Source organism: Gymnogyps californianus, chromosome 4, assembly GCF_018139145.2.
Source record: "Gymnogyps californianus isolate 813 chromosome 4, ASM1813914v2, whole genome shotgun sequence".
Taxonomy (NCBI): domain Eukaryota; kingdom Metazoa; phylum Chordata; class Aves; order Accipitriformes; family Cathartidae; genus Gymnogyps; species Gymnogyps californianus.
This window is the reverse complement of record NC_059474.1, coordinates 59,802,757-59,830,561: the sequence shown is the minus strand read 5'-3', so window position 1 is coordinate 59,830,561 and position 27,805 is coordinate 59,802,757. Positions and strand designations below refer to the sequence as shown.

Genomic DNA, 27,805 nt, shown 5'->3' with positions numbered 1-27,805 from the left:
AACAAAGCCATGGAAAAGCTGCGTGAAAAAGCGATCGCTTTAGTTTGGTCTAAATAGAGCTATCCAACTTCGTTATTTTCTTAAACAGGGAAATCATCACGAAATCGAAAATAAATTCCCCCCTGGCGCCAGCTCGGTGTCGTTTGGGGAAAAGGGGGAGAGAGTCTGCCGTAGTGTTTTCTCGCTCTCGTCCGTAGAGACAGGGCGAGTAACAGAGAGGAGCGGCAGGATTTCGGCTACCCGGGCCCTGCGCTAGCGATACGGGCACGAACAAGAACCCCCAGGATTTAAAAACAAAATACAGAAAAAGTAAAAAAAAAAATAAAATTAAAAAGTGGGTTAAAAAGGGAAACCGAGACCTCTCACAATGGGTCGGCGATCCCTCTTCACACCTGGTGCAAGGACAGCGGCCGGCCCGGCCCGGGAAACTTTGGCCACAGTTACTTGTGCCCCCCTCCCCAGCCGGGCGGGGCGGAGGGGCCGCGGCCGTCCTCGCTCACCTCGTTCTCCTCTGGCTACCTAGGCCGGCGCCGCGCCGCCTCCGCCGCCTTTTGTCCTTCCTCCTGCCCCCTGCCCCCTCCGCGGCCGGGGGCTGCCGCCGCCGCTGCGCCCGTGCCCGCGGAGCGCCGCGCAGCGCCGCGGAGCCGCCCGCCCCGGCCCCGCGGCGGCGGCGGGGCGCGTTCGGCGGAGCCTGTGTGACGTCAGGGCCCGGGGAGGCGGGCGGGGCGGGGCGGGGGCGCGGGAGGGCCGGGGAAGGAGGGAGCCAGCGGCGGCGGCTGCTCCGCGGCCCCGCAGCCAGCGCAGGAGCCCGGCGCGGCCCCGCCGGCCCCGGCAGCACCGGCACCAGCAGCGCGAGCAGCGGGGCGGACAGCGCAGCCGGCCCCGGTGAGTGGGGGAGTCTCGGGGGGTGTCGACGGGACGGGCGCGGGGCCACGGACCCGGCCGGTCCCGGCTCTGTGCACCCCGCGACGGGCGGCGGGGCCGCGGGCCGGCCGGGCAGGGTGCTACGGGCTCGGGTTGCTGATGTCCTCCCGGGCGGTTGCGGGCCGTCCCGCAGGGCTGGCGGCGACGGGAGCGAGCGCTGCCCCCGCGCCGTTTCCCCGCCGTGCCGGCCCCGGCCTCCCCCGGCGGGGCGGGCGCCGGGGAACCGGCCCCGCCGCGCCCGGCCCCGCGGAGCCGCCGCGCAGGCAGCGCCTTCCCGCCGCGGAGCCGCGCAGCCGGGCGGGGGGCGGCAGCGGCGCCGGCCCGGGCTCGGGGCGCCGGAAAACCGTGCGGGAGGGTCTGCCGCGCCGGCTGCGGGCTCCGCGGCCGGGACCCCCCGGCAACACCCGCGGGGGAGCGGCGGGGCCCGGCTGCCCCTGCGGGCAGCGCGGAGGGGTAGGCCCCGCACGGAGCCCCGCTTTCGTTTGAGAGCCACCGGCAGCGGCCGCGGGCCTCTGACAAAAACCCTCCCGCCGAAATCAAGGACCTCAGTATTTCGGGCGTTGCTGAGGTATTTGCCAGGGGACTCTGTTTTTTGGGGGGGGTTGGTTGGTTTTTTTTTTTTCCTCCCCGAAAGATTAGCGATAGATACCAATAAGGAAAAAAAAAAGATCCCATGTGACACCGCTTTTTTGTCCGCGCCCTGCAGTTGTTATAGCCGGAGTGCTCCGAGCAGGTTGCTGCTGAGCGGGCCCAGCAAGCCGCCGAGAAAGGGAAGGCTCGCACGGTGGTGCGTTTGCTGGGGCTGTGAGTGCACGGAGGTGCTGAGATATTTAATTGCGGGCGGAGGAGTGCTCGGAGAAATGGAAATGGAAAAGCAAAAGCAAGTGGAGTTGCTTTCGTTCGAGTCGCCGGGCCGGACACAATAGGAAAACGCTTCTCGCTCCCCTTGGCCCCGCGCTGCGATGTGGTTTGCAACAAAAATTGAAAGAGGATACGGAGAGGAGAAAGGGAAGGAGCAGTACGGGCAACTGAGAGCGAGGAAGGAATGATATAATCTGTCCGGGAAAGGCACTTTTCTCCGAGGAGACCGGCGATTCACGAGAGAGGAAAAACTTCCCCTCGGTGGCGGTGCGTGTGCGTGGGGGGAGCTGTGTGTCTCCACTCGTGAGATAAATCAGCCATCGAGGCAGGCGGCGGGGGAGGGCAGCTGAATTTGTCATGCAGGACTAATCTTGACGGAGACCTATCCCGATTTAAGGACCGTCGGCGAAGAATTAAGATTCTCTTAATCGCCTTCCCGATTAATTTAGGCACAGCTCGTGTGCTAGGCCCGGCTGCTGGAGGGAGCGGAGTTTCTCCCTGGCGTCCTTCGGCTTTGAATAGAAACCGCCGTGTCACAACGAGACCCGGAGGAGTCCCGATAACCGCACCCTTCCCATTTCCCCCTTCTTTTTCCTTTTTCCTTTTTTTTTTTAAAAATTCCTTTTCCTCCCCTTTTTCCGCTGCTCCCAGCCTGCCTGCCCGGCGGAGGGCGGCGGGGCGGGCGGCGGGGCCGGGGCCGGCGGGGCCCCGCACGGCGGGCGCTGCGGCTGGCGCTGCTCATCCCAAACGTGCCTCGGCTCCAGGCTGCCGCATTTCTAAGCACCAGCTAATAATGCGCCCGGTTCAGGCATTAAAAAAGAGGCGAAGAAGAAGAAGAAAGATTACCGAAATGATGGTGACATGCAAATTTTCCCCGAAATTATCATAAGTAAACATTTGAAGCCTGGACTAATAAAATCCCATCTGTGTTACTTCATATCGGGTTAGTAGAGAGCTGTGATAATGAATTTTGTAATATCTCACGAACAGACATCTCAATCAGGCACTAATCCTGTGATTTTACTGCCCGACCTCTCAGACCGGGGGAGGCGCCGGCGGCGGCCGGGGAGCGCGGAGGCGCAGCCGGGGAGCGGGGCCTCGGCGGGCGCAGCCGCGGCCGCGCATCTCCCGCCGCGCAGGGGACCCGGCTGCCGGTAACCGCTGCCCCACGGCACCCCTGGGACGGGGGTCCGGGTGTCCCGGGGCAGAGCACGGCCGCGAGGTTCGGGGACCCTCCTCCACGTCCCCAAACAACGAGGAGTGGAGGGATGCCGAGCGGTCCGACAGGCTGGGAAACCGCCACGGGGGTTTGCACCTATACCGTGGTGTGACTCGGGTGGGAGCCGAGGCTGAGGCGGGGAGAGAGGGCACCCTGCGGACATCGCTGTGGAAAGGTGGGGGTCCCGCCACCATCGCTGCGACGTGGCTGCCGGGCCGCTGCGTTTCTTTTTTGCATTTATTTTTCACTCCCGAAATAATAGTTTTAAAACTCCGATGCCTTCATCTTTTGCAGATAACGGGTAATGGAGTCCAACTGCCGCAAACTTGTCTCCGCCTGTGTTCAGCTAGGTAAGAGAAGCCATCTCCCGCCGGGCCGGAGGCACAGCGGCCCCGCTGCCGTGCGGTGCGGTGCGCGAGTGCGGAGCCAGGCGGGGCAGCCCCCGGGAAGCGGCGCCGCCGCCTCCGCGGAGGGGTGCGCAGCAGCGGGCGCTGACCACCTCTCCCCTGTCCCCCCTCCGTGTCCCCGTCCCCAGGGGTGCAGCCCGCCGCCGTCGAGTGTCTTTTCTCCAAGGAGGCGGACATCAAAAAGGGGGAGCTCAGCGAGGCGCCGGAGGGCCGCAAGGAGCCCGCCGGCAGCAAGCTCTTCGGGCGGCCGCCCCCCAGCGCCAACGGTAAGCGGCGGCCCCTCCGCGCCCCTCCGCGGGCCGCGCTGCCGCGGCGGCGGGCGGGAGCTCCGCGGCGGGCCCGCCTGCGCGGCGCCAGGGCGCCCTCTGCTGCCCGCCGCCTGCGCAGCGCGGCGCGGCTCTGCGCCCGGGCGCCGCTTGCGCCTGAAGATGCGCGGCCGCGGGGGAAGGGAAAGGGGGTGCGCGGGCACTCCCGCGGCTGCAGGCGCGCACTAACACCCGCCGCCAGCGCTTTCCCCCCCCCAAAAGTATCGCTGTCAGCGCGCCTGTCAGATACCCGCAGCGTCGCTCTCGTATTTATTTTTATTTTCTATTTTTTGACACACCCCCCCTCCGCCCGTAAACAAGCCGCCAGCCCTCTCCTCCCCCCAGAGGCAGGCACCCCCGCAGCGCCCCGTCTGCAGGGAGGGCGAGCTCCTGCCTTCTCTTCCCCTGCCCGTTTCAGGGGGTCTGGTAGGCGAGCCCGAGGGGTGGTAAAGAAAAACAGCAATGCAAACATATTACAAAGAAGAAAACAAGCCCTCTGTATTTCGAGAGACTGTTTAATCCAAGATAAACGTAATTTTGTTTAAATAAAATATATTAACCTGAATTAATAATACAGGAAACTAGAGTGAATTAATAATGCACGTATTCCTGGTCTCGTGGTTAAACACTTTCTTGTAAGAATACTGTATTAACCCTGTTTGGCCAAACAGCTCGCTATTTCTCAAATAACATCCAGTGATTTCAGGAGGAGCCACGTCCCCTTCCCGAGTCCACCCTCCCCGGGAGACTTTAAGCAGGATTTGCTAGCTGGACATCAAAACCCCTAGAAAAAGAAACGCTTAGGCTAAAGGAAGGTTAGCGAGCAAAATCCAGGGTAATTCCAAACGCGAAGGTATTACGAGCCGATAATTTTTAATCCCGGAAACATACATGATATTAAATTGTGCACAAATAGGCTTTACCAGGTTCTGGTACTTTTTCCCTCGGCCAGTAATAAGTGTTAAATAATGTGGAAAGGAAGGGTGACATTGCTTTATATATGGTTTGCAAATAAGAAAGGCCTTTTTACCCTCCCCTGCCTTTTCCTCCCGACGAACAGGTGGTCTTAATCAAAGCCCTTAGCACGATCTAATGGGAAAGTGGGGACCTTTCTGATATAATAAATTTATGAGCCCTTCCAAGTCAGCTTTATTCGACTAAGTATTTATAAAAGTAATATCCACATATGCTCCCTGACACGGTAACTTTTACTTCCTCTGCCGAGAAACAAATGGTTATTTTCTTAACCATCAATTATGAACCCGGATTATTGTAGTACACGCAAAATTTCCTGCCTCGTTACCGTATCAGCCGGTCTGGTTTTTACCCGTCGAGCTGCAGGGGAAATTGCTATCTAAACACCTTTAATGCCATTAACTAAAATATAAGACTGAGCCGAAGAAACAACGCGGGGTTGCCTGACCACTAAAATCTTCCCTAAAAAAATATTTACGGGGAAGGGAAGCGCGGAACGACCGCGGACGCGGATATATCCCTGCAGATGTGCGGATATATCCCTGCAGATGTGGGGATGATCCCTGTGTGCAGCCCCAGCCCGTGTCTCCGTGCGACGGAAAATGGCAAGTCCTGAGACGCCTTGAGCTGCTCGGGCGACTCGCTGCAAATCGTAGAAAGCACGGGTGTTTTCTTGTGATTCGGGCGGGTTTTGTTGGGTCTTGGCTTTGATTCGCTTTTAATCGCGCGGTGCTCGTTGATTTTTGTCTCGCCTGACTGTCAGGACTTCATGCTTTATGGGATTTACCTCGCCAAAAGTCTGGTCCTTGGGGCGGGCTGGGTGGGAGGCGGGGAAGCGGAGCAGGGGTTATTTGGGACCCCCTGTCTGTCAAAGTTCAGTTTCGGAAATTACGAGGGCGGGCAGGTAATTTCGCGAGTTAGGCACCGTCGGTGGGCACAAGGAGCGTAATCGCTAACTAGCAGCATTGGTAATAATAGTAAAAAATGCGAATGTTTGGTCAAATAGATGCTCCTGTGAAAGAAGGAAACGAAATTCGGTACGAGACGCCCCAAAACGACACGGGCGCGCTGGGTTCCCGCGGGGAAGGGGGCGAGGGGAGGGAAGGTTATTCCAGAAGAAGCGGGTCCGTGGCCACGCCGGGGAAAGGAAAATGGGAAAGTATGAAAATATTATTGCAGCCTAGAGCGTCAAACGCAGCCCGGCGGGTGTCATGTTTACCCAGAGAGACGGGGAAATTGCTGCTGGGTGACCAGTCCCACAAAATTAGGAAAACTTCATCAGATGCTTCGACAGCCCCACAGCACGCGTGAATGGTTGCTGGTGGGCTTATTCGAATAATTTTTATGCGGGGCGGGAGGACGCTTAAACTATTTGTGTGTGTGTGTACATGTATATATATACATATGATCTATACAATTTGTTAGCTCTGTGAATTCTACTTAAGGAATCCTTTCCTGTAGTCGATAATCTGGGTATTGCTGAAACAGCAGCCTCCAACATAAAACATTGAAATTATATTCCGCCTTATATCACCATTCAGCATCACAAATTGATTGTTTCAACTCTTAAAAAAAAAATCATTCTTTGGTCTGAATATTCCGTAACTTAACATCTCTTTTTCAAAAACAAAAACAAAAAAACCCAACGCTGATTCAGCTTTCCGTCCAGATCAGCTGAAGACACGGCAGCGTGCAAAGCAAAGGTCCCCGGCGCCTTTTTTGAGCCCCGGGACGAGCTGGGCGCGCAGCCTCCGCCCCCGCGGGAGGGAGCGGGCGCGGGGGGCCGAGGCGGAGCCGGAGCGGGGGCGGCCGGAGCGTCGCTGCCGCCGCGGGGCCGCCAGGCAGAGCGGAGCGGCACCCTCCCCGCCACATAACGTGGCCAAATTTGTCCCCGGAGTTGTGACCCGAGCGGTGGAGCCGGCGTCTGTCCTGGCCGGGGCGGAGGCACTCCGCCGGTGCGCTGTCCCTGCGCGGCGCCGGGGAAGCTGCGCGCCCCTTCCCGCAACCCCCGCCAAGCGCAAATTAAAAGTTATTTATTGCGCTTCGGATATATAAATTTCCCCCCGCCGTCGTCGTCGTATGACAATAATATATGCAGCAGTTGTTAGCCTCACTCCAGGGAAAACTAAATGTATAACGAAAGCTTATTCGTGAGTAGGAATATACTAACGGAACAATCTGATGTCTTCTTAATCCTATGTAAAAAGCTCTGTAGTCTTCCTAATATTGACTGAACGGGTAATTAATGGCTCTTCATCGAAGAGAATACCCGGTAATCCGAGATAGGCGAAAGACAACAAGCCAAAGGTAAAAGACAACAGGACTAGCTGGAGACTCTACCTAAGAACCCATTTATCCATTTAGGAGAGTATTACGCCTAGAAACAACGATCCCGCAAGGAGATAAAGGAAAAGTGGGAAAATAAATACCCGCAGTGGGTCTGGCCACCCCCGCGGCACTCCCAGCCGAGCCGCTCAGCTCCCGGCCCCGCTCCCGGCCCGCCCGCCTCCCGCACCGGGGCCGGCACCGGGGATGCCGGGCCGCCAGCTCCGCCGGCGGGAGCGGCAAGTCGAAAAACATCCTCGGGGGAAAAAAAAAAAAAAAAAGCAAAACTAAAAAGGAAATGCAGAAGGTGGAGCGGGGTGGGGAGCAGCCCCAATTCCCGATTTTTCGCAGCCGGCGGACGCCCTCCAGCCCACCGGGGCGCGTCTCTGGCAAGCCCTGCAGCGCCGGGCGAAAGGGGAAGGGAGGAATTCCCCCAAATAGTTTTTTTTTGGGGGGTGGCAGCCTCGCGCAGCAGGCACGGACAGTCGGTACGGGAGTGAGCCGGCCGGGGCGGCTTCGCGGCCAGGACCCGAACCCGAAAGGGGATGGGAGCTTCCAGCAGGAAAAAAAAAAAAAAAAAAGGGGGGGGGGAAATTAAAAAACACTTTTGACATTTTAATTGAAACCTTTACCGCTAATATATTACTTGGGTGACTACAATTAGGTTGTTTTTCGGTTGGCTGACAGCTTTTAAAATACTATTTCACTCGGGAAATAAAAGCTTCATCTCAGATTATAGGTGGGTATTTTTGGATTTACGTGATTTATGGTCACCATGACAACTAATGCTGCGTGGTAGCTCCCCTCCTGCCCGGGGTGGGGGAGTTTTAATCAAAGGCATGTAAGGAAATGCCGGCACCCTCTCCCTTTGGGCTGCTGGGGCCCGGGTCGGTGCTGTGCCCCGCTTTTGGGGACGCGGGGACGGCCGGAGGGTCTGTTCCAGCTGGCACTGGGGAAGGTGTGGGAGGGCGGTGCGGTGGCCGGGCCCTGCTCCTCCTCTCCCGCTTCCCTGGGGAGAGCGGTCCGGGACCCGCCTGCCCCCGCCGAGTGTCCCGGGACAGAGAGGGCCGCGGCGGGGCAGGCACCGGCGGGCACCGGCGCAGCGCCCGGCAAGGGCATAAAGCGCGTAAAAAGCGCTCTGCGCCGCGCAACCGGGAGGGACTTCTCATTCCGAGTCGCGGCGGAAGAAGCCAGCATTTCCCCGTACTAACTAAAAATAAATGAATGCAAAAAAGGAAAAGGAAAGGGGGGGGAAAGGGCTCGTCTGCGAGAGGGCTGCGTTGCCCCGTTGAAAAAAGGAAAAGGGGGGGGGTAATACCACCGTATCCCCTCTCCCGCCGGCTCCCCCTCCCCAGGGCTTTGCAGGCTGGTTACAACCCCGGCGTGGGGGCTGGAGAAGGGCAGCGCCCCCTCCCAGTGCCCCTCGCAGCGAGGCCAAGGCCGCGCCCGCCGGCCGGGGCCGGGGCAGCTCCGCGCCCGCGGCCTTGGCGCGGTCCCGTCGTGGGGACAGGCGGGGGAGGGGGGGGGAACGGATTTCTGGGTGCAGGACCACGGAGGTAGCGAGAGGTTAAGAAGAAACGGGGATAGGATTGGTAAACAAATTGTGCAGAATGGAGCTGGATTCATATTGACTTAGTTATAGGTCATCTGCTGCCGGTGCAAAGGGAGGAAATATTTACTTTACACATATACTTTATGATCTTGGGGGAATTAGAGGAAATTCAATAAGAAAACGGCTAGAATCATTTTAAACCCCCTATTTAAAAGACTTAAGCAAATTAGAGTCTTATCAGATTAAAATCCACTACAAATGTAAGAGCATTGTCTCCGTCGAAACGCTGTGGGGTCTGAGGAAAGAGATTCTTTGCCAAATCTCAGGGATAAAAACACGTCATTTAAACACCAGATAATGAGCAGAATGTAAATTAATTTAACCTTCTTTACTAACAGGCTGCGAAAGTAATATGTATAATTTAGCGATAAGTAAGATTGCGAGGGATGATACGTACCTCGAACGAGCATCAGCGACTAAGAAGGACCCTTGCGGGGGGGGGGGGGAAGCAACGGGATACAGAAGAGTTTGGGCGCTGGGATGTGGGTGTGGAGGGCCACATCAAGGGGAAGCTTTCGGTAACTTTTCAATGCCCGTGACCGTGCAGAGGAATTGAAGATAGGGGCGCAACCTGCGTTTTCCGCGCCTGGGCTCCCTCGGGCTCCCCATCCCTAATAGGGCCGCAGCTCCCCGGGGGCAGTACCGGCTCTGCGGGGGCAGGGTTCGGGGATAGGCTCCCCTGCCCCGGGAGGTCCTGGCCAACACGGGAGGGCAACCTGCCCCCGCGTTAGACCCGCTGGAAACAGCCCCGCTCCTCCTTCCTCCTGCGAGACCCGGGTCCGCAGCAGCCTCGCCCCAGCGCTATAAGCGGGCCCGTGAGCGGGGATCGCGGGACAGCGCAGCCCGTCCCTCTACTGCCGCTGCCCGGGAGGCGAGGGGTCAAATCCTGCCCCCCAAAACCTCGGAGGGGTGTTGGTCGGGAGGCCGTGCGTGAGAGATTTGTGTGCCGGCGCCCGGCCCGGTGCGGGGCTTGGCCAAACTCCGCAAACGGGTTTCGCGGGCGCGGGTTCGGGGGCTGCTCCGGGCGCCGCGCCGGGAAGCGGGACGGCCCCTGCGGGTCCCCGCCGAGAGGGGGGAACGATCCCTGCGGATAACTGCGCGAATAAGGTGTAAAACCGGGCTGGAAAAGTCTCCCTCGAGGCTCGCTGTTGGGAACCCGGCTGCAAGGAGGGGGACGGGAACGGCAGTGCCAGCGAGCGGGTCTTCCCCCCCGTTTTCTCCGCCTTCGGTGCGGGCAGAGGGAGACAGGACAGCCGGCGAGCGCGGGGATTACGAGTGCTCGGGGCTGGGATGTGCACGCTCTTCCTTGCCCCTCTGAGCGTGATGTGAAGCTTTCCGCAGCCGTGCCGCAGAGGGGTGGTTACTGTTGTCGTTCGTGTTTAGTTGCCGTTGTTGTAGCTGTTACCGCTACTGTTGCCGTTACCAGTCAAAGATCCGCCGTCTAACCGGCCGCAACCCCCTCCCGTCTGTGTTCCACCCCCTCCATAGCGAGGGAATCGGGGCTGGGGCTTCCTCGCTTTCTTCCTCCTTGCCGCAGCGCCTCTGCCAGTGCCGAGCTTTCCGCTCCCCACCCCCGCAGGTCCGCGAGTGCGGAAGGCAGCGCGGCGAGGCGCGGAGGGGCGCGGAGCGGAGCGGGCGTGCCCGGAGCCGCCCCGACGGGGCGCCCCGTGGGCCGGCCGGCGGAGGCCGGGCTCTCCGGGCGCGGGTACCACCCGCAGGGGCAAACCGGGCGGAAAACGCGAGGTTTTGGGGGGGGGGGGGGGGGGGGGGGGGGGGGGCGGGTGCGCCCGGTGCCGGGAGAGCGCGGGGGGCGGCCGGGGCCGCGCAGGACTGCGCGGGCGGGGCGGGGCTGGGCGGGGCGCGGGCGGGGCGCGGCGGGCGGCGGAGGGGCGGGGCGGGGCGGGGGCGGGGCGGGGCGGGTGACGTGCCGGCGCGGGGAAGGCCGCCGCCGGTTTAAGATGTCAGGCCAAGAGGGAAGCGGCTAAGCTGATGCGGTGCGGGGCCGGCCGCGGCGCGGCGCGGGTCCATGCGCGGGCAGCGGAGCGGAGCGCCCCGCGGAGCGCCGCCGCGCCTCGCCGCCCCCGCCCCGCGGAGCCCCGCGGCGGGCCGGGGGCCGCCGGCCGGGGAGCAGCCGTGTCGCCGTGACGGCTCTTGCAGGACCGGACTCGCCCGCTCGCCTGTCGCCGCCGCCGCCGCGCCCCCCCGGGCGGCGGGGGCTTCTGGGCTCGCCGTGCCGCCCGGGCGCTAGCCGAGCGCCGCCCGCCCCGACGCGGCTCCCCGCCCAGCAGCCCTGACCCCCGGAGCCGCCGGGCTGCTCCGCGCCCGCGGAGGGGGCGCCGCGCCGACCCTCCTACACGTACCGACACCTACAGACACACGCACACCTTCTCCTATCGACCCCCCAGGCGCGCACGTAGACTTTGGCGTCCTTTTGCCGATGAACTGCATGAAGGACCCGTTAAGCCTGGAGCGCCTGGGAGCTGGGAATAAGCTGTGCTCCTCCTCACCTTCCTCCTCCTCCTCCTCTTCATCATCTTGCCACCACCACCAGCCCGCGCTGGCCATGGCGACGGCGCTGGCGCCGGGGCAGGCGCGCTCCTCCCTGGAGTCCGCCAAGCACCGGCTGGAGGTGCACACCATCTCCGACACCTCCAGCCCCGAGGCCGCAGGTAAGAGGAGGCGCCCTGCTGCCGCTGCCCTGCCCTGCCCCGGCCCGGCCCGGCCCGGCCGGCGGCCCCGGCAGCCCCGCGGCCCGCGATGCGCCGCCGCCGCCGCCGCCCCTCTGCCCGGGAGCGCCCCGCTCCCGAGCCGAGCCATGTTTCGTGTTTTTTTCGCGTGCGATGTCTGTGTGCCGGCGTATGGGAAGATAATGACATGTGTAAGGATAGGCGAGTAGCATGTACACCGGTGGGCGAATTATATGGATACAGATGGGGGAATAATATGGATACAGATGGGGGAATAATACGGATACAGACCGACGAATAAGGCAGATACAGATCGACGAGTAATATGGGTACAGACGGACAAATAATATGGGTATAGATAGGCGAATGATGTGGATACAGACGGGCGAATAATACGGACACAGGCAGAGGAACAGCACGATACAGGCAGGCGAATAATACGGGTATAGATAGGCAAATAATACGGATTACATGTATACAGATGGGAGAATAACATGGATACAGATAGGCGAAAAACTTGCATATATCGATAGGCGAAAAACTTGCATACAGACAGGCGGAGAGGCGGCTCCGTCCCGCTCCCCCGGCGGTGGCTGTTCCTCCGGGAGGAGCCGCCCGCGGGGCGCGGAGGGGCCGCGGCGGCGGGAGGCCGGCGCAGGTTAATCATTACGCCGCCGAGCCGCGTTAGGGGCAGTCTGCGGGATCTGGCAGCGCTGGGGACGAGTCCTTCCCCAGCCGCTGGAGAGGAGGCTTCGGAGGCTGAGGCGCCCTCGTTTTCCGCCTTGTTGTTTTTTGTTCCCCCCCACCCCCCTTACAGAGAAAGATAAGAGCCAGCAGAGCAAGAATGAGGATGCGGGGCCCGAGGACCCCTCCAAGAAGAAGAGGCAGCGGCGGCAGCGGACTCACTTCACCAGCCAGCAGCTGCAGGAGCTGGAGGCCACCTTCCAGCGGAATCGCTACCCGGACATGTCCACCCGGGAGGAGATCGCCGTCTGGACCAACCTCACCGAGGCCAGGGTTAGGGTAAGTCCCGACACGACACCTCGGCTCCGAGCAGCGCGGGTCGGGGCGGGGGGGGCGGGGGGAGGAGGAGGGCTGAAATGTTTGCAGCTGCTTTCGATTTCGGTTTGTATGCAAACTTCAGAGCCTTTGCACAAAAGCAGGGCAGAGCAGGACATTTCTGTCAAAGCGAGACAGATTGGGATCTCTCTCTCTCTCCGGAATATGGTTTGCTGCACGTTTCGCCCTCACCGTGCAATGAGTCCTGCTCCTTTTGATCGAAACGCTAATGAAAACATTAGCCAAGAAAGCAACTTGGAACAGGCTGCAACCTGCGCTGCCTCTAATGAGAAAAAGATGTAAAATACACAAGGGCTTTTACTTCACTCCGAGGCACTCCCGACGTGCCCTTCCTTGCATTTTCTCTTTCTTTTGGTTTCACAATTCGACGAGCGTCTCTCTCCGCCCTATCCCCCCTCTGAGATTTATGGGACTATCACGGCGCTGCAGAGATACCGAGGCCGGATCCTGCTTGCGTGCAAACGCCGCGCTGGGGGGAAAAAAACCACTAAAAAAAGCCCCCGAACGGGCCGAAACCCCAGATTTTCGGAAATCCCACATAAATCCTCGCCCCGCTGTCGCTTGAGGAAAGCGAGACAGTGAGAACCGGGGGCAGCAGCGAGCGGGGCCGACTCTCCGCCCCGGGCCGGCGGTGTGCGGGGCCGGGGCAGCCCCTCGGCGGGGAGCGGGGCCCGGCCGGGGCTGGTGCCTCGCCGGAGCACGAAGCGGTGTCGGTCGCGGCGCGGCTTTTGCGGGGGGGTTGGTTTCGGGCGGCGCGGTGCCGCCGGACGGGGCCCGTCCCCGTGGTGCCCGGGCGGCCCCTGCCCGGCTTGGCCGGGGGGGGGCTCCTGCAAACACCCCGGGGCGGCTCCAATACACACGGTAAGGCTGCTGCTGGCGGCTGCCCGACGGGTCAGACACCCAGATGTGGATTGGAAAGGGCATGTTTTCCCCATTGTCTGCGGGGAGGGTCCCTTAGATCTCATTTGGCACGTTGTTAAATGGCGATTTTTTGTTCTTTTTTTTTTTCTTCCATTTTTTTTTCCCGCCAAATAGCAGTCGAACAAGTTTGTTTAGAAAGTGGTTTTCGGCTCTGGAAGCTTTCGCGCAGGAGGAACTTTTAGCTTTAACAAACTGAAGCAAGGATTTATTAGTTGCTGGCTTCCCCCTCCTTCCCCGTAATAGGAAACATCGCCTTAAAATTCCGCGGGTTTCCAGGCGTTTTGCCCTCGCTTTTGCACTTTTCTATTTCCCCTGGATTGCTCCGGTGCGGAATAAGCCAAGGAAGGAGGGGGAAAAAAGAGAGAGAAACGAGGCGGGGGGGGAGGGGGAGAAAAGAAGAAGGAAGCGTTGGCCTCTGTGGCGCGAATTAGAGCATCGCAAATTATGCCGGGGGTGCGGGGGGGGGGGGGGGGAATGGCGCGGCCACGGATTTACCTTGCTAAACCCTCGCGGCACCGGGGCCCGGGGATGCTCGGCGGTCCCCGCAGCTCATCGCTGCCCTGGCCCAGCGCGGGGCTCCGTAGAGGAGGCGGCGAACCTATATATGTGTATGTGTATGTATATGTACGTACACTTTTTTTTATACATATATATGTGTATACGGACATGCTCTGCTGTTGCCCCAAGAGCTTGCAAAGGGCTGCGGTGGTGGTGGTGGTTCCTGACTAACTGGCGTCTCGCATCTCCCTCCCTCCCTCCCTCCCTCCCTCTCCCTCCGTTTCCAAAGGTTTGGTTCAAGAACCGCAGAGCCAAATGGAGAAAGAGAGAAAGGAACCAGCAAGCCGAGCTTTGCAAAAACGGCTTCGGTCCACAGTTTAACGGCCTCATGCAGCCCTACGATGACATGTACCCCGGCTACTCGTACAACAACTGGGCAGCCAAGGGCCTGACCTCCGCTTCCCTCTCCACCAAAAGCTTTCCTTTCTTCAACTCCATGAATGTCAACCCTCTGTCCTCTCAGAGCATGTTCTCCCCTCCAAACTCCATCTCCTCCATGAGTATGTCTTCAAGCATGGTACCCTCTGCAGTCACCGGGGTCCCCGGCTCCAGCCTCAACAGCCTGAATAACTTGAACAACTTGAGCAATCCCTCCCTGAATTCTGCAGTGCCAACGCCAGCCTGTCCTTATGCTCCTCCAACACCTCCGTATGTTTATAGGGACACATGTAACTCGAGCTTGGCGAGTCTGAGACTTAAAGCCAAGCAGCACTCCAGTTTTGGCTATGCCAGTGTGCAGAACCCCGCTTCCAACCTGAGCGCTTGCCAGTACGCGGTGGACAGACCCGTGTGAGACACCCAAGTAGGAAACACTGCATGGGAATCCCTCCCCATTTCCCGCAGAGACTGAGAATTACACTAGAAAGTAATGGGCACTAGAGAGAAAGAGAAAGGAGGAAAAATCAGACAGAGGCAGACAGAGAGAGAGGAAAAAAGAGAGAGAGAGAAAAAAAAGAGGAAACCACTGAAATAAGATAGTTCCTTTGTTTTCAAAGGACCTCCTACAGATTCTGAGATCTTTCTTTCACTAAGAGTATTTCAACAGTTACAAGGACATATATATATATATATATGGACAAATGTTTGACTGGATATGATATGACATTTTAATGTTACTATAAGCTTGTTATTTTTTAAGTTTAGCATTGTTAACATAAAAATGACTGAAAGGATGTATATATATCGAAATGTCAAATTAATTTTATAAAAGCAGTTGTTAGTAATATCACAACAGTGTTTTTAAAAGGTTAGGCTTTAAAATAAAGCATGTTACACAGAAGCGATTGGGATTTTTTCGCTTGCGAGCAAGGGAATGTATATACTAAATGCAACACTGTATGTTTCTAACATATAATTATTAAAAAAAAAACCCCATTGTGTGGATATCAGTTTTAGAATAGTACCTCTGGTGGATGCAATGATGTTTCTGATATTGCAATGTAAAACATGCCCTGTGTATAACATTTCGTACAATATTATTGTTTTACTTTTCAGCAAACATGAAAAAAATGTGTTTTATTTCATGGGAGTAAAATATACAGCATACAGTTTTGTCTGGATTTTTATTTACTGAGCCAAGCTGCGCAGCGGTAACTGGTCTGCAGTGATTGACTGATCGTTGACACTGGATCTTGTTCTCTGGAAACTCAGGGCAGTACTTTTTATTGCAATACAAATAAATGCTGGCTTTTTTTTCACGTAAAAAAAAAAAAAATCCCTCGCGCTAACGTTGCGTGCTAGAGAAACGCGGGGCTTGGACATGCTGCCTTCCGTGCAGCAGGATCCCTTTATTCCCCTGCGCAGCCCCGAGAAAATGGGTTATTTGACATCGTTGGCCTCGAGAATTACCAGCCACAACGTTGCTGCATCTCGAGCATAAATTTCTCCCGCTGTGAAGGAAGCTTCTATTACATTAAAGAAGAGGGGGTGGGGGGGGGAAGAAAAAAAGGAAAAGAAAAGCCAGTTTGCAAACAAATTGCTCCTGTTCAAAATAATCTGTCCCCTTTGCCGCCCCCTGCGCTCACCTTCTCCCTTCAGCAGGGAGATCCTTCATGTAATATTACATTTCTATTTCCCAATCCCCCTTTCAGACATGAAGAGAAACAAAGAGCAGCCCAAATAACCGCAACCCCGCGGAGCGCGGGGGTTGAGAGGTTAGCCCCGAGTTTCCTGCGACTTCGTGCTGCAACACGTCGTTGAAGGGAAAGGTCGTGCTCTCGTGTGTTTTGTTTTAAATAATATCGACCCATTCATTCTCAACCTGCTTGTTCGTGAAATTATACAGGATTATAACTTTGCCATCGCCGGACAATTGAAACAAATCAAGATGAATTGCTACTCGGCCCTCCCATCGGCTCACACCCCGGGCGGGCAAGGAGGGGCTGACGGCGAGGGGGGCGGTGGCAGGACCCAGCGGGAATATCGATATACGAAGAAATTCCGCAGGCGCGTAAACTGGCGAGGTGCGCAGGGGACGGCAGGGAGGAAATTCACCGCGGTGGGGGCGAGCTTGCCCCTTGCGCGGCCTTTGCGCGCTCCTTGCGCGCTTTTGTGAGGCCAGGAGGAGCCGCCGGGGGAGTCCGGGGGTGGGCGAGGGCTTCCCCGGCGGGCGGGCGGACACCGCGGAGGGGGGGTCTGCCCCCCCCCTTCCCGCGGTTAGACCAGGAGAGGAGCAGAGAAGAGGGGGAGAGGGAAGAGGTCACTGCGCCCTGCACTTTCCCACGGGGAAAACTCTTCCCCCACCCGAAAGCGTGGTCCCCCCCGTTTTCCCATTTGTTGCGTGGGCAGACCCCAGCCCCCACTTTTTTTTCCCCTCATTTTTATTTTCTTCCCCCCCCCGCCCTTTTCCCCCCCTCATCTAATTTTTATTATATATTTTATTTCTCTCTCTCTCTTTTTTTTTTTTTAACCCGTTTTTCTATTTTCTTTTCCTCTGTGTTGTTGCCAGGGGGTCGGTGGAGCGAGAGAGCCTCCGTGCTTGGGGCGGGGGGGAGGCGGGCGGCCCCCCGCCCTCCCCGCGGCATGCCCGGCCTCGCCGCCGCCCCGACCCAGCGCCGCTCCCCTCGGTTTTTCCGCACCGTCTCAACACCTCACCCGGGTGAGTGCCAGGGGCTTCCAAAAATGTCCCCTTCCTCCTCCTTCTCCTCCTCCTCCTCCTCCTCCTCCTCGCTGGGCTGCGGGCGGAAGGTCTGGGGGCGACGCCGGCGAGGGGCTGGCAGCCCGGGACCCCCCTCGGGGGTCGGGGAAGCCGGAGAAACGCGGGTGTTTTTCTGCCCAAACCCTCTCGGCGGGACGGGCTTGGAAATCAGCGAGTGGATCGCTGCGGGTATCGGCACGGTATTTTACACGCTCTTTTCGACTCTCGTTTCTTCTCGGTGGCATTGGTTATTTATAGTCCTCTCATATATATATATATATAAAATGTCTGTGTATATATTTAGAATATGTGTATGCGTGGAGAAAGAATATATATAAAATATATAGTATAAGCATATACGTTTAGAAGAGCAATATGTACCGTTTCCGGACCAAAAAAATACTGGATCAGAGTTTTCCACTCTACTGTGTAATGGCTCAAACGATGAAAAATCAACGTGACCGCTCAGAGAGGACATAAATCTCTCCGAGTGTAATCTGAATTTCTCTTTCTCCCCCTAGCTGAAGCCTTGAGGGTCATCATTTTCCTGCGCCACTTGACCAAAGATATAATGTTTTGATTAGGTCGTAAATCAAAATCTTGGGTCGTGCTTTTTCTTTTCCTGGTTTGTTGTTTTTCTTTTTTTTTTTTTTTTTTTTTTTTTCCCGGGGGCTTTCCTTCCCCTTATCGGCGGTGGCAGTGTGAACCTGGAACAATGGAGGCCGTAGGGGGGGGGGGGGAAGCCACAACGAAATGGGGAATTTGCAAAACATCTATTTGGAGAAGCGGCGGGGAGAGGGGTTAAACAACGGGCTCGCACCCCCCCCCGACCCCCCGGCCCTCGGGAAGGCTGCTCCGGGCCGCCTGCTGCGCGGCCCCCTGCGCCGGGCGTGCGAGCGGGCAGCGCCGTCTGCCCCCAATCCACATCCCAATCCACATCCCAATCCACAGCCCGCCGGCCCCGGCCCGCGCCCGCGCAGCCCCGCCGCCCCCCAAGGCTGCGGCCGCGGGCGCGGAGCGGCGCCGGGAGCGCGCCCCTTCCAGCCGGGGGGGCGCGGGGTCCCTGGGCGGCCCGGGGCGCCCCGGGGCCGTGTCCCGGCTCGGCTCTTTTGTTTTCGGACGGTGCCTTCCCGCACTTTGAACCCCGGCGGCGTGCGCAGGGCCCTGGCAGTCGGATCGGCGCGCCTCGCAAAGGTCAAAATTAAACGCAGATATGGATATATCATCTCCTTCGGGTTATTTTCTGTGCACTTCCCGCTGTCCTCTCTTTGCAGTGTTTTTATGTACGCGTGCGCTCATCCGTGTGTGCCTTCCTAAAATAGCTAGATACCGATCTTTACATACCTGTACATTTGTTTATACCTATAAAATAAAAGAACCTTTTTTTTTTTTTTTTCCCTTAAGAGATTCATTCGCATTTTTGGAGGGAAAAAACTTCCTTGGGAAAATAGTTGACATCTGAGCCCGGGGAAGTTTTTTTCAAGAAGCCGTTTTGCCGCGCTGTGGGGCGGGCGCGGCGGCGGCAGCCGGCGGGGCGCGGGGCAGGTTTGCAGCCCGCTGAACCCCGCGGCCACCGCCGGGCGGGCGGGCAGCGCTGCGCGGGCGCGGAGGGGGTTGCGGGGGGTGGGTGAGTGGGGCGGGGGGTCGCCCGCCCCGGTTCAAGCCGAGGACAGAGGGCAAGGGACCGGCTCACGGCGCACTGGTGCTAATACCTACGCGTTTTCGGGGCATATAATTTACCTTGCTAAATGCCTGCTTTGGTACGCGTGTTATACATGTGTAGGTCTGAATATTATGCACCCGATAGACCGTAACAGTCAATAATCCAGGAACTTGGAAGGATTTACACCTTTGGAGCTCCACACAATGCCGGACTAATTGATTGGTAAATCATAAGTTTTCTAAATGCGAACCCCTTTTGGAATTAACTTCTCCCGTCGCCTGCATCTTCTTCTCAGAGAAGAAAAGAGAGGAAATAAAAGAAATCCTCACTTGTAAATTTTTAGCGGCAAGGTCTTTTTTTCTTTTTAATAAAAAAGGCTTTTGAGGCCGCTTTTCGCGAGCTCGGCCCCGGCTTGTGCCGGGCAGAGCCGTGGGGCTGGAGCGGGCAGGGCCGAGCCGATGCTCCGCGCCCCTGCGCAGGGGCGCAGGGAGCTCCGCGCTGCCCGCCCGGCGAACCAGGGCTCTGCCGGTACTGGACGAATTTCCCCCTGGTCGATCCGTGGTTTCGGGGGCGAGGGGGGCTTGTTTGCTGGGCTTCTCCCAGCTTGTTTGCTGGGTTTTGCGACCACCCCCCGCCTGCCCCGAAGGCGGAGAGCTGCGACCGGGGCGCGGAGGGCAGCGCGGGTCGCTCCCGCCGCCGCGGAGCCAGGCGGGGGAGAGCAAACGCTGCCGCCGCCGAAGCGGGAACTGCGCCGGCCCTGCCTTCTCGGAGGGCGGGCTTGTGCCTGCCTGGAGGGGCCACCGGCGCGACCCCGGCCCCGCGACCCCGCACGGCCGCCACCAGCCCGTGCCCGGCACCTCCTGCGGCGCAGCCCGGCGGTGGCAGCCTGCGAGCGGGGGCCTCGCGGACTTCAGCCCCACGGGAGGAAGGTAGCGTGACCGAGGTGGGGACAGGTCACCTACCGCGGCACCGCCTCGGGAAGAGCCTGGGCCTGACCCCACGCGGGGAGGGGGCGGCCGGGCAGGTAAAGCCCTGCGCGGCTGCGGCTCTGCAAAGCGAAGTCCCCGGGGGCTCTGGGCTGGAGCCCGCCGTCGGGAGCGGAGGATGGACGCGACTGACCGCCAGCCCAAAACCGGGAGAAAAAAAGAAAAAGAAAAGAAAAGAAAAGAAAGGGGGGGAAAAAAGCCACAAAGCCCCCAGCAGCCCACCCGGGAGCAGGAGCCCGCGGGTGCCTCGCTCCGGCAGTGAGGAAGAGCCGGGAGCCCTTCGGCCTCAGCCTCCTGCCCGGGCGGCGGGGCGCGGCGCTGGGGAAGGAGTCGTGTGAGCCCTGTGTCTGTGTGTGTGCGAGTGTGCAAGTGTCAGTGTGGGAGAGACTCGTCTCCGGCCCAGCGGGGCTCCCCACCGAGCCCGGGTGCAGCGGAGAAGCGTCTCAGATTTACGCCTGCATATCTATATTCACTCATACATATATGTACACACGCACACACACATATATATTACACATACATACATATGTATTATGCATACACACACATATACACACACTACAGAGTGCTGTGCGGGCTGTGCTCTGTAGCCACTGCCTGCAGATGAGAGGGATGCTCCGGCGGCTGTAGCCCAGCACGGCCACGCAGGGGCTGGCCACGCACAGACCGCATCGGTGAAACCCACGCCTGATCGGAGGAGGGGGGCATGATCGCCTCCCACTCTCTCCTTCCGTTTGAACTTTTTTTAAGGTTTTCCCGTTTGACCTTTTTTTAACGTTCCCCCCACACCCCTCCGCTGCCAAGCCGCAGCCCGCGGCCTCCCCGGGGGTTGCGGGGCCGCTGGGCGCTGCGGGGCCGGGCGCGGAGCGGGGCCGACGGCCGCAGCCCCTTCCCCGGCCACGGGCTTGTGCCCACCGCCAAGCCCGGCCCGCGTTGAACATTAACCGGCTGGAGCGGCCCCGCGGTGTAACGTGCTACGTCTAAAAATGAATCGTCTCCCAGGTTGTAGTAAAACGTCCTGTAAAATCCACCTATAAATCCTGGTATGCACTTAGTGTTCTCGGCTTCACGTCTTACCGTTGCTACGGAGTATTTGCCATCCCCTCCTCTCCCCCCTTTTCCCTCCCCCGAAATCCTGCCGGCCGTCTGCGGTCCTAACCCCGGTCCCGCATGCCCCGGGGTGGGGTGCGGGCAGCCGGGGGCGGGATGCGGCCTCTCCCCCCGGGAGGAGAGCGGGGCCCCGCGGGGGGACCCCCGAGGTGCCGGCGGCTGCAGCCGTCGGGGGCGCTGGGGCCGTCCCGCTCCCTCCAAACTGCGGGGAGGGAGAAAAACAAGCGGGACAGACACGGCCCTTAACCCTCCAGGGGGGCAGGAGCCCCCTCCCCCCGGGGCCAGCTAAGGTGGGGCGGCTCGCAGATGTCCCCGCTGCTCCCGCCCTCCGAGGGGGACTGTGCCTCTACGTGTGCGATAAGAAGAGATACTCATATATGGCAGCAAGGTCCTATAAAACTCAGCAAGGCTCCCCCCTGCAAATTCGGTACATATTTTTCTCTGAATTAAAGGGAAAAAAGGAAGAATGTTTAATCCGAAGGGAGCGCAGTGCTGCGCAGCCTCGGTGGGTAGGCACGGGCCAGGATCGATGAGTGTGCAGCAATCAATACAGCCCACAGTTTAAATCCACGACTGAGATTTATGCAATTGGAAAGAAACCTGAGGAACAAGCCCCTGGACTGCTGGGCGTGTATGCGGAGAAATGGCAGCACTCGGGAAAACATGAGGGTGGAGCCGGGCTCATGACTTGATGTGTATATTTAGTGTGGTGGTAGTTCCTCTGGCTCACAGGGGACTACTTCCATTTTTAAAGTTATTCACATGCTTGAGTGATTTGCTGGATTGTGGCCATATGTAAAGCAATAAATATAAGTGGCTACTTCTGTGCAAATAAGAGATCCAGAGGTCTCACAAGTAATTTTCCAGCAGATCCAGACCTCGTACTGTTAAGATAAAAGTGAAGAGAACTCTGTTCTCTCATTCAATTAAAAAAACCCACCAACAATTAAGGTCACCGGGACAATACAAGCATAAAGGAGCATAAAGCCTTTCCTTTATGAAAATCCTTGCCGGGCACTTTCAAGGCTGCATTATCTGGAGAGGAGCAGGAATCTACAAGCCCTGTACCGATGCAGTTGTTTTCAACCTTCTGAGCCGCAAATTCTTGCACCCACTTTGGTGGATGCAGAGCTAAGGAATGAAGCAATTTCTTGCCAGGCTGGAGCATGGCGTGTCGGTGTGAGAGTGGGTCCCAGCCAGTTTGGTGCTCCTTTGAAGTCAGCAGAGCCTGAGCTGGCAGCGCTGAGTGCAAGGGGAGTTCCCAAGCAAGCAGAAACTCTCCCCATGAGGTTTGGGGAGGTTGAATTCCCATGATTTCTCCAGGGAAGGTCAGGCGTGCTTTGAACTCCTCAGCTGGGATGGGAAGAGCAGTGGAGATGGAGGTGGTTCTTCTGCCCTTTCTCCTCTATCTGTGGAGCCAAAGTCTCTGGCAATTCTCATTTTTTTTCGTGCAAAGTAAAACAGAGTTTGATTAAAATAATAATATCCAGCTTTTGGCAATGCTTCCTATAAATTCATGGTTTTAGCCTGGACTGTCTCATGGCCAGACTGTAAATTTTCGCATTCTAACTCGCTGTGACAAATCTCTAGCCCCAGTCATTGTTATTTCCTTCAGCTTTCACATCCTGCTTGCAAAAACCTCCAACTCTGGTATTCTTCCCCCAAAACAGAAATTCCTACCACAAGGACCATTCCCCTGAAAACATTTTTTAATAAACATGTTTGGAAAATGAAAACAAGACACATAAAATATATGAATACGAGTAACATCAAATGAAGACTTGGAAGCGGTTTCAAGTAGTATTACAAATAGGAAATAGCTTTCCAGAGATAAAAATACTCCGCATGTTTTGTTAACACCAACATGCAGTTGGGCTTTATTCTCATGGTTTACTTGGATGTTAAGGGACACCTTTGTCCTACTTGATGTACTTGTAACTGCTGGCTGAGCCAGGAGGTCAGAGACTTTAGCTTGCAACCAGTGGGTGACCAGCAACATCCCTGACAAATAATGTTGGTGTGACACGATCAGGGCAACAGCCATTCTCACATGTCAACAGCTGTGGCTCAGCGAGTCTGAGCAAAGGACGTGGGGAGGGACGTTTCATAGCACAGGTCATTTTTTTAAGTCCTGGTCCATGCATCTGAGATGCTGTTCAAAACTTCAGCCCTCAACACAGAGCAGGGAAAATAGCTCCCACTGACAGGGGTGGTTTGGTTTTTTTTCGCAACAAAAAGGGATATTAATTACCCCGAGAAGCAGCCTCATTGCTGACTTAGTGACAGTTGTAGGCTCTCAGCATCTTATAGGGTGTTTCCTTTTAATTGTCTAGGGTGCAGGGAATGTTGCATTTTTCTGTCTTCTTAACAAAAAGGCTTCTGAAACTGGAGCGCAGCTCTAACAATTCTCTCCGTGACAATGGAGTACTTAATTCTTGCGATGGCCGGACACTGCCATTTAAGACCACTCAAATCCCCTCTGGTAGAGCTGGCAATTCTGGGGACATAAATAACACAGCTTGGGGACCCAAGCGAGCATTGTTTACGTGGAAATATTACGGGCCTGCACTGGTCAGTGAAGTGTATTCCTCCTCGTGCTGGAAGGACGCTGTGACGTGCTCATTGATCCAACGGGGCATGTATGCATATGCTTAAATCCCATCGGCTTCCAAGGTAAAATTAGCACATGCTCATCTTGTACTGGAGCAGGAATGGAGCATGTGCCCGCAGACTGTGCTGAATCAGGACCAGGCTCCATGGCTGGAGAGAAAGGACTGGGAAGAGCTTCCTTTCTTATGGCCTTAGACAGGCTTATTTCATCTTGCATGGCTGGGCAAGGAGAATAACCAGGCAGGTTCTACTGTGCCCGGAAAAAAAGAATTCCCAACCAGAAAAAACTTAATCTCCTGCCACAGAAATCAATCAGCTGTTTGGGACCAGGGTATGTTTGATGTTTAGGGAAATGGATGAATTAAAATTGGAGAAAACCTTCCAAAAGACCTCTGAGAAGGCTTTTCATGGGTTAAGGAAGAGAACCTGCAGCCCAGGCTACGAAGACCATGCTGACCCTGTCTGGAGGCTGTGGGCATGAGCAGACACCAACGCAGCCCCGTGTTAGAAACACGTTGTATTAGAAATCACAGAGCAGTTCCCTTACTTTTCTCTTCTGGCTGGAGAAATGAAGCCAAAGGAGGAGTAAGAAGAAAAGATGAAGCAGCTTGAGAAGAAGAAATGAGATCTTATTTCTGGTTCCTGTGAGATGTCCTGTGCAGAGACTGTCACAAGAAGAAACCTTTGTTGAATACAATGCTGCTGAAGCCAATGTGTGGTCATATTAAGAAAAGCCTGTGTGCTCTCTAGATCAGCTCAGGGGTAGTATGTTATAGGAGTGATAATTCTGAATCTCATTCTTTGGTGATGATACCCAAGCAGTTATGTTTTACTGATTTATTTTAATGGCATGCTTTCACTTTCTTAAATCTAGTTGAAATAGGCTTGCAGAGGGAAAATGGGACAGCTAAGTTGGTAATCTTAATGTAGTTTCTATAAAGGTAATGACGATTCTCATCATTTATTCTTTGTTATTCTTCATAGCATCTGATAAATTTCACTGCAAAAATTTAGTTTATACATATACGCAAGCAGAGCACGTGGAGCGTTGCGGGCAGAATGCCCACCCTGACTATCCCAGAGGATTATGAATGCCAGGCTGTTACGAAGAGAATAGCAGAGCCTAGCACAGGCCTTACTAAGAAATCCACCGATCCTGTCCTGCCACCGTTTCCCATGGAGGGAACTGTGGGGTGCTTCCTTTTCAGAAGGTACCTGCTCAAGGAGTTGTCCTCAGTGCAGTGAGGTCTCCCAGCGGCGCAAAGAAAAGCCTCACTCTGCCCATGAGGAGATGCCTGATTTGAGGCTGCAAACATGGACTTTAGCCAAATGAGTGAAAAGTATAAAATCGCAAAAAGCAGTTATTGATATCCTGGCAAGAAATTCAAGACTGCATCTGACACTCATCTACGCATAATGCTGTATTCCAACACTACTTAACTCTTAAGGGCATGACATTAGATATGTAATCCTGGCTCTGTGGCCTCTGTGATTAAAATGCTGTCATGCAATCTAGCTTAGTAACTGGTGCTGGACGTGCTTACAGTACCCCCAGGGACTCTTGATGTTTTAGACTGTAGCCAAAAGACTCCTGCGAGAGTTGCTGTGGACTGGAGACACTGTACTAACCCGTCTTTCAACTGCTTCCCACTCTCCTGTTTGCCCTGTGAAGTGTTTATGGATGGGACCTCTCTTTCCTCTGAAAGTGAACTCTTCTCTCCCAACTCCCTCTGTAAGCAAGCAGTAAAACCCCAAGGGAGCTGGGGACTGAGTTGGGTTTGGGCCTCCAGCACCAAGAGGATGAGGCAGTCACTGAATACTATGCATGTGACTGCAGAACGACCCTATGCCTTTAGCACAGAGGGTCAGACAGACACACCATGTCTCCTGGACCCTTCTACATGTAGGGCCCTTGGCTGCGGTGTTACCGACCCATCCTGCAAAATGGCAGCTCCTAAAGCTGAGCCTAGCTAACTAGGTGTCAAATTGGCTGTGCATCTGCTGAACTCAGTGAAATGCAGGACACCAGCGCTAGTTCACATTCCAGGCACATGGACAAGGTTAGGCCACTAAGACTGTGTTTAAACTGATGGATCTAGGATGCTTCCAGACCTTCAGATTCAGATACCTATCCTGGCCATCTGGTTTGGTATAGTGCTTTAAGCGGTCAAAACCATGTTGAATAGTCATATACATTTGACCATGGGAAGGAAACCAGGCATACAAGCGAGCTAAGAGGGAACCACAATGTGTTCTCATCAGGTCCTTGGTGTGTGCCAGAGGAGACAGGCACGTGGAAGGCCCTGTGTAGTTCATATGCCATGCAGGCTTGGTTCAGACATACTTTGTCAGGCACCACTTTCAGCTGCTCCTACCTGAACTAGAGCAACAATGGTTTCCCATGTAGTGTGAAGATATAAGTGTGTTGGTGGTTGTGAAACGCTCAGCTAACTTGGTGAGGAAGACCATTTCAGTATATGGACAGCAAACTAAATCCCTAATTTCTACCTAGCAATGGGCACTTACTGGACATAATGCACGCATTCATTTTTGTTAATTTTTTTTTTCATACATAAGATTAGGAGTTCCAACTCCACGCCTTTTATTCAGGTGAAGAGAATAATCTTCATAAAAGTCTCTAGAGACAAAGTGGCTTGTTGGCCTATAAACTGGAAATGGCCTACCTCCACTAAGCACCACAAAAGGTTGCAATCAAAAAGGCAAGCATAGCTACAGTAGAAACTGACTCAGAATGAAGCAGCCACCTCACTGCAACATCATTAAGGAAAGACTTTAACAGGCTGAGACAGATTTATAATAATTAATACAACTTGCTCATTATCTGAGACAAGGCATCTACAGCATATAGCATGTCTCTGTGTGAAACTGTAGACTTATTTGCACAAGTGTGCGCTGATTACATTACATGTAAGTAGTGGGGTGAAGCAGGACATTTGGTCCAAATACATGTAAATAGAGTACCTAATAGTTTAGAGAAAGTCATGTCATGGGTGATTTATACCTCCCTACTTTGTCAAATCATATTGACCAGGTTAGACCTTTTCATTTCATCTCCCCAGGGAAAAGAGCCCAGCATTTTAGGGACTCATTTCCAGAAAATGTGCCATGGTGGTAGAGATGCCAACTTTTCATTTTCCCAGTGGGTGGTCTGCTGCAAAATCCCCAAAAGGCGAAGGATCTAGAGCTAGCCAGGGCCTCCCTTAAGCTGAAGCGTTTAAGAGATTTTTATGTGTAATTTAAGATGTTTGCTGAGAAATAGAGCCTCTGATTTAACTATTTGCAGCTTATGATTTTTCCATTAGAAAATCTTAAGGAACCTTCAGCACATTCCATATTTGACTGACCACAAAATCACAATTTTTTCCCTCAAATCTATTGCCCCACAGCAGTGTCCTTTGTTCTTCTCCTCTCTCATTTGGCTTGCGCTTATTTGGAAATTGTCAGAGAAGACATTCAACCGCTGTTATTCACACTAAGCAATACGAGCCTCTAAAAAGATTGCCACTAGCTTCTTTTGGGGCAATTTGCAAAGCAAGGGTTTCATCTGGAAGGCTGGGTGGACTGACATCCCTGCTTAATGTTTAATACAATTCCCCCAAACACCCAAAGGTTTTGCTCAGCCCTTTCTGTGCAGACCCCCTCTTTAACACCCTGGGAGCTCAAACTGAAGAGAAGGTGAGCGGCACGCAGCATTCTTGCACATAAACCTCCCAGTCATCCCAAAGATGTTGGAGCTGCATTGTAATAGGCAAATGCAACTACATCTAATTGTCTCCCTTATTTAAGTGTTATACTTTTGTAGGAAATATATAACTTTTGTTTGACAGTGCAACAGGGTGGTCCTCTTTAAGTAGCCAAAAGAACCTGGAGCCAGTTTCCCCTCCCGCTCCCCCCCAGTAAGCTCTTTTTAAGGAAGTAGATGTGTGAAGGAGCAACAGACAAGATAGAGACCGGAGCCAGATGTTCCTCCGAGAGCTGCCTCCTGACTGGGATAGAATCCCAGCTGTTCGCTGACTCAGGGGGATTCCAGGCAGAAAGCTCTGGGATTTGCCGTGTGTGCACGAGAGGAAGGCACAGCCTGCACTCCCCTACGCTGACTCTCCCCAGCTTGCAGATGGAGGGGGGAGGCGTGCGCTTGGCTGGGAAAAGGATGCTGCGAGGACAGCGAGCGTGTGCCGAGCAACCCTTTTGGGAGAACGCCTCAGCTCCCAAAATTGTGCTGATGAGGTAGGTAGGCGCATTTCTCCTGGGACCTGTATTAAGAAATCCTGCTCTGTGAACTGCTGCCTTAAATAGTCTGGGTATTTGTCTAATTTATAGGAAGAATGCTGAGGAAACAGCTCTGCTATGGATGTGCTGCAGGCTGACAGCTTGCGCCTGGCTTGTAAAATGTATTAGATATTTC

General features: G+C 55.7%; 1 protein-coding gene across 1 annotated transcript; it reads left to right on the top strand.

Annotated features, from left to right (window-relative positions):
- Positions 1–855: 855 nt before the first annotated feature.
- On the top strand, positions 856–15,421 carry PITX2 (paired like homeodomain 2). The gene is made up of 5 exons (XM_050895837.1): positions 856–885; positions 3,299–3,354; positions 11,034–11,297; positions 12,133–12,338; positions 14,104–15,421. The coding sequence occupies exons 2-5, from the start codon at positions 3,309–3,311 to the stop codon at positions 14,665–14,667; spliced, it is 1,080 nt and encodes a 359-aa protein (XP_050751794.1). The 5' UTR covers positions 856–885; positions 3,299–3,308; the 3' UTR covers positions 14,668–15,421.
- The last annotated feature ends 12,384 nt before the right edge of the window (positions 15,422–27,805 follow it).